The 6,316-nt window shown below is 33.9% G+C and overlaps 1 protein-coding gene across 1 annotated transcript; it reads right to left on the minus strand.

The window, feature by feature from the left end:
• Window positions 1-3,366: 3,366 nt before the first annotated feature.
• LOC149260146 (bidirectional sugar transporter SWEET3b-like) lies at window positions 3,367-4,990 on the minus strand. Its single transcript, XM_089456924.1, has 7 exons — window positions 4,954-4,990; window positions 4,739-4,775; window positions 4,353-4,575; window positions 4,052-4,213; window positions 3,808-3,930; window positions 3,512-3,706; window positions 3,367-3,426 (listed from the first exon to the last, which is right to left on the minus strand). The coding sequence occupies exons 1-7, from the start codon at window positions 4,988-4,990 to the stop codon at window positions 3,367-3,369; spliced, it is 837 nt and encodes a 278-aa protein (XP_089313050.1).
• Between the last annotated feature and the right edge of the window lie 1,326 nt (window positions 4,991-6,316).

Below are 6,316 nucleotides of genomic sequence, written 5' to 3' on the forward strand. Positions count from 1 at the left end.
AGCCACCATATCGAAAGGATGAGCATTGTGAGCCCTAGTTGTTTGCTAGAGTGGATTCTACAACTCTCATTTGTTTTGCATATAAATTGTAATTGTTTGAAGGTTTTTTGCAAGCTCAAGACCATGATAAATATTGGAAAATATCATATTCATCAAAGAATGGATATTTTTAGTGGTCCTTATCTTCCACCCCCTCCTATTTTCTTTGGTAGAAATTATGAATTGTGGGAAATTAAGATACTAATAGATTATTTATGGGAATTTTTTTTGAATGGGTTTGAAGAACCCTCAAGCCAGGTAGCCTATGAGGCCATGACTCAAGGTTAGAGGTAGAAACTTGAAGAGAACAAGGAGTATGAAACATCATTGTTTCTTATTCAAAAAGGCTTGGATGAGAGGATGCTTCCTAATATTGCTACAAAAACCACATCCAAAGAAGCTTGAAATATTCTACAAAGGACATAAAGTGAAAATGTCAGCAACACCGATCAAGAGAGGATTGCAGTTGTTGACGAAGTGATTATTGTGACAAAAGAACTAGAGGATTTTGATATTGCAATATTAATTTAAGAAGTCATGGAAGGTCCTATCGATGTAGAATAATAAATGTAAGACATGAAGAGTGTAGTTGTCATAAACAATATAAACAAATTTAATAAAGAAATTTTCGAAGAAAATAATGATTTTGTATGAGATGAAGAGAGAAAACATGGTGAAGAAAATGAAGATACACATGTACATGATGAAATTGAAACCACCTTTGTTATAAAAACCCTTTTTCTCCCCCGATGTAGATATCACTATATGAATTTGTTTATCTAAATTTACGTAAAAATTCAAATGATGGTTGGGATGTAGGAGTCGACATGGATTCAGAATTTGAGGAGGAAAGGTTGCTTGTGCAGTGTTTAAGGCAAGTTAAGTGCACCTCATAATTGTACCTTACATATCCCATGACAAATTAAATGACATTAAAAATAGATAGTAAATTTTTGTGTGGGCAACCTAAGTGGTGGAAATTATATGAACTTTACATGTCACCTATGTTAGAAGGTTATTAAATGTTTACGGATAATTAATAATGTATTTGTCTTCTATAGCGAGAGGGCAGTTGAACTTCTGCATCTACGACATCGAGCCCATTGTTTTCCCAATATTATGTCGGGTGGCCATCATTCTGCATGCATTTGTCTCCTAGGATGAAGTGATAATAACCAAGCAAGCATTCTTAAGAACATAATATAATTTTATGGATTATGAAATTTATGATCATTTTAACTGAAAAAGCAGAAGCATTCAGGTAGCATGGAACTATAATTAAACAGTATGCTACAATCTACTAGGCCTTAGGGGATGATAGGAAATTAAGGAAATGTGAATTTTGATTTTTTTTAATGGGATTCAGGATGTGGGATTTGGGATTTAAATGTTGGAGAGTGAACTCTCTTATAGATTGGAGAAATCCTGAACATTTTTTTTTGCATCATAATATGTTATGAAATGAAGTTCCAACTAAGGATCTTGCATGTTCGAATTCAATGACATGAATGTATTTTCAACAAATATACGTGCGTTGCCTTCTGATTTTCAAGGTTTCTTTCCAAAGCTGTAAAGTTTTGGAAATTGTTTTTTCATTTATATTTAAAATGACTTTATTGTTAACTTTAAAAAAATTGGAATTTATTCCTTTTTTTTTCCATAAAGAACAGAGATTTCAAGTAATTAAAATCACTATTTGCGAACATTAAATGTTGAAACCACCTCAAAATAAAATTTAAAATGATTCTGTTTTTTTTTTATATTTTTTCATATTCTCTCTAGAGAAACAATAGTTGGAATTATGGACTTAGAGTCTGTATAGAAATAGTATGTTTTTAATCTCAGCTATTGTCCTTGAAGAGAAAAAAATGTAATTGTCTCTAAAGAGACAAAAATGAAAGTCTCTCTATAGACAAAAATGAAAGTGTCTCTATAGAGACAAATGAAACTGTCTCTTAAGAGGCACTAATGTCTCTATCTTTATAGAGACAAGAATAATATATGTTCTATATTGTCTTTATAGAGACAAATTTTTAAGACTATAATTTTGAGAAACCCGCTTAAACACAATAATTAAGACAATACACAAGTTTCCTTTTTTCTAAAGTTAAGACAATTGACTCGAAAATTGTCTTAAATATTGTCTGAAAACACCCCCCACATGTAGTAGTGTGGGTTTACAAACCCTTGATTCGGTTTATCTCTCTATTGCTCGCTTTGTTCCATTGTTTCCTTCCTACATATGATGGTAGCCCCTTGCTCAAAGTGGTAGAGTTTTCTCTGCAAATGGCCCATTCAACAATGGTTTTTGAAACACTTCCCAGCATTAAGTTGAGTCACATAAAGTTCTTATTGATGATGAAGTGACTACTGTGACTCAAGCTCACCATGACAACACTTTAGGGAAGCAACTTACAATCGAGGCTCTAGTCTCGTGACTACAACTTAAGATGGAGCTACAGCTTAAGATGGGGGCTCCACTATTACAACTATGGTTCTTGGTAGAGGCTCTTAAGTGCAATGGTTGGGTAACAACTCTACAAGAACATCCATCATTCTTAGATAAAAGATTCTTCAAATTCCTTAGCCATAGGAGGAAATTAAATTGCTATAGTAATTAAACACTAAATTAGTAACCATAAACCCCTATAATAACACACAACAATGTTGTTGAATTCGACAATGTATCATTTTTTTTAAATGCTAATAATATTTATACCAATATTAATTCACATGCTTTACTAACTGTTAATATTTAGACTCTAAACTCCACATAACCTACCAAAACCTATATAAAAAAAATAATTAATACATTTGTAATTCCAAAAAAAACAACATACTGCAGTTGTGAAAATTATATGAACTTTACATGTCACTTCTTTTAAAAAGTTATTTAATGTTTAAGGATAGCTAATAATTTATTTGAGTTCTATAGCCGAGGGCATTTGTCCTCTTGCATATGTTACATCAAGCCTACTGTTTTTCGCTTTCCATTATTCTGTCTGGCATATTTCAGTCATGATTTCGTCATGCATTTGTCAGCCATTTGTTTGAAATTCGAGTTTGGGCGTGCATCGCATTCGAAGCTGAGAGTTGCACTAAAGTTGCTTTCGCTTTACGCATATGGATACCCCAAATGTTTTGTGCTTCGCTGGTTCAAAATTTAATTAAATTCTATGATAATAGATTTAAATTTTACATTCTTCTATATAGATATCACAAGATTTACGGACACTGCACAAGATTTACGGACATTGCTGAATGACAGAAATGGAAACTGGACTGTTTTAATAAATCATAGAGTCCACAGAATTTTACATGAACTTATCACACTTCGGTATCATGCACTGACTGAAAGCCCGAGTCGTAATTCGATATGGCTGCACACTAGCAAGTGTGTAAAATAACGAAAATACGATGCAAATTTTATCGCAGAGGATAAAGAGTTTGGTCGGCTTCGGCCAAGTCATACATTCAACTGCATTTCGATATCTTGGTCATCCCAGGGGCATTTTGGTTTTTCCACGTCGCTCCTCTCTTTGATAAAGTCCCGTTGTTTGCCTCCATCCATCTTTTCGTTTTCAACGCGTTGGCTCTTTTTGCCTCGATAAACACAGAATAAAATCATCTGAGCCAACCCTAATGGCACACCGACAAAGTTTGGTGCCTGCAAAAACAAAGTATGATTCAGTTGTAGCTTATAACGTCAGTGAGAACAAGAAACACTATACGCCAGAGGAATTCTCTGATATAAAGTAGTAACCTTACCATGATGATGATATCCTTGCTAAGAGCGCCATATACCATCCAAAGCACACTCCCAAGGAAAGCAAAGAAGGAGAAATAGAAGCTGGGCATGAATTCCACGCTCTTGGTTTGAATTACCGTTCTCTGCAGTTTAAGAAACTCGGTAAGAAATATTAACAATAAATGCCATGTTGTACACGTAACAATAACTAAATCTAAACGATGGATGCGCCATTATAAAGAGCTAATGCAGTGTAAAGCTTACAATTACAGATAGTGGAGAAGCGTAGAGAATGGCAGTTGCCACTAATCCTGCAGTTCCTACAACGGCCTTCCTTTTGTTGTGATCATGGACAGCCAAAAAGGAAGTTATTGCAATAGTTCCAAACACCATCAACACGCCTATAACCATTCCTACCATTTTCCTCTGCAAGAAATATTCATTGAACATTAACTGATTTTGAACTGCCAAATGATACCAAGGATCTATGTCATGTTGATTGACAAAAATAGGTCTTATGGAACCTCCAAACTATTTGCAGCAAATAAATATGACAAGATAATACCTTGGGTTTAGGTGGAGCGAAAGTGAGATAGATGCAAATAAAGCAGCACTCAAGTAGGAAGCCAACAGCATTGACAACCATAACAACAATGTTTTCCCACCCATTGCTGATTAGAGGCGATCCATACCACGTGTACAGAATGCAGTTGTACAACGCTATTGCGTATGGAAAGCCTGAAAAACTCTCCGTACTTCTCATTTGGATCACCTTCTTGAATGTGGTTCTGTTCAGGGTTAAAATATTATCATCGTTTATTAATACCATGAGCCTCTCTGCCTTTCTAATCTGAATAACTCGCTTCAACCTAGTACTATTCAGGGCGATTACACTAAAATAATATCAGAAATTAATAATATGGGTTATGCGGTGATAACTATTACACTTACATTGATGCTCCGTACATAAGAAGAGCAATGGCACTTCCTGTAAAGTCATGTAAGATTAACCAGACGCTGACGTTACTATATAGTTCAGCTACAGTTTAACAGGAACTAGAATCTAAACATTCAATCTATACGTCCAACTTGAAAACTATGACGTTTATAATAACAGAAAAAAGAGAGCTAACATAATATTGCGGAGTACGGTAGCGTTGACGAACCTAAAATGCCAGCCCCTAGACGTACAAAGTTATTCATCGTTTCTATGTTCTGGAAACGCGAAACTCTGTGTCTGCGGGATGGTTAAACTTAAAAGCGAAAAACGAGGGGGTGAAGATACTATAGTGTCGGGTGCATACTTATAGCTCTGGTGTAAATTTTACTTCCATTCGTTGAAGGGTTCCGGGAACGTGATCTCTGCGGGTCCCTGCACGTATATTGTCACCTATTCGACAACAGAGCAAAAGACGAGATGGTAGCATAAAAATATCACGAATGCTGGGTAAATATACGAGTACAGTAAGGTAAGAAAACATAGATCCGCATCGATTATGATATCCCACTAGGTTAGGTTCATCTGGTTTGGTTCGGTTTTGTTTAGACTAATTAGGTTTCCAATTTTCCCACCTAGAAAATTATGAAAATTTCCATATGATTTTGGTAAAATTAGGAAAATTTTTTTGTAAATATAGGTTAGAGTTTTCGAGCTCTAAAATTTTGGCCGCCCATAGTTTTTGATATCTAGCTCTAAGATTTTGGTGGCTCATGACTTTTGATGATACTAAATCCATTTACATTATCAAAAACACAATTAGAAAGCTTTAAAATTTAGGTGGCCATGAATTTTTTATGTCAAATTCCAAAATTTTCATGGCCAAGAATTTTTGATGTCAAACTCCAAAATTTTGGTGGCCCAAAGTTTTCAATAATACTAAATCCATTTTTCACATAAAAACAATTAGAACACTCCAAAATTTTGGTGGCCAAGAGTTTATGATATCAAACTCCACAATTTTACAAATGTCTAGGGTTTAGTGTCCCAGATTTTAGTTTATTGTCTAGGGTTTGCTCTAGTTTGGAAATGCCACTCAGTGCTGCCTTTAGGAATGCTTTGATGGTTGTTGCCTTTTAATTTCCCGTGGCTTTTCTTTACGTCATTCTGCCTAGGTACGCATAAGCATTATTTTCATTCAATTGGGAGTTTAAGAATGTTTTCTATTCATTTTTATTATTTTGGTGCCTTTATGTATGGTTTTTTACCTTATAAGCTTATAATCCCAATTAAAAATATAGAAATCAATAAAACTAAGGTTTTGAGTAGTATGATATCCCCTATATTATATTGTAAATAATAAAATTTATTGATGATAAAAATAAGAAATATAGATCAAAAAATTTAATTAGTTTACATTTAAATTTTTTGAAATAAAATTTATGTAGCTCAAATTAAGTATATATGTCTTCCTCATTCTTGATGAAATATCAATTTGACTTAAAATCTTAAACTAATCCACTTTAAATTTAAAATCATCATAACTATAAATTTTCTATGTCGTCCAATTAGTTTCAACATTATGCTACATT

This window comes from Pinus tabuliformis, chromosome 6 (genome assembly GCF_031772625.1).
Source record: "Pinus tabuliformis cultivar Carrire ecotype Pingquan chromosome 6, CPIR1, whole genome shotgun sequence".
In the NCBI taxonomy this organism is placed as follows: Eukaryota; Viridiplantae; Streptophyta; class Pinopsida; order Pinales; family Pinaceae; genus Pinus; species Pinus tabuliformis.

Bases quoted from the DNA above. Each gene is read 5' to 3' on its own strand.
- LOC149260146 (XM_089456924.1), bottom strand. From the start codon at position 4,990: ATGAATAACTTTGTACGTCTAGGGGCTGGCATTTTAG. The intron at 4,776-4,953 runs GTTCGTCAACGC...ATGACTTTACAG, and splicing joins TCTAGGGGCTGGCATTTTAG to GAAGTGCCATTGCTCTTCTT. The intron at 4,214-4,352 runs GTATTATCTTGT...TATTTCTTGCAG, and splicing joins TCGCTCCACCTAAACCCAAG to AGGAAAATGGTAGGAATGGT.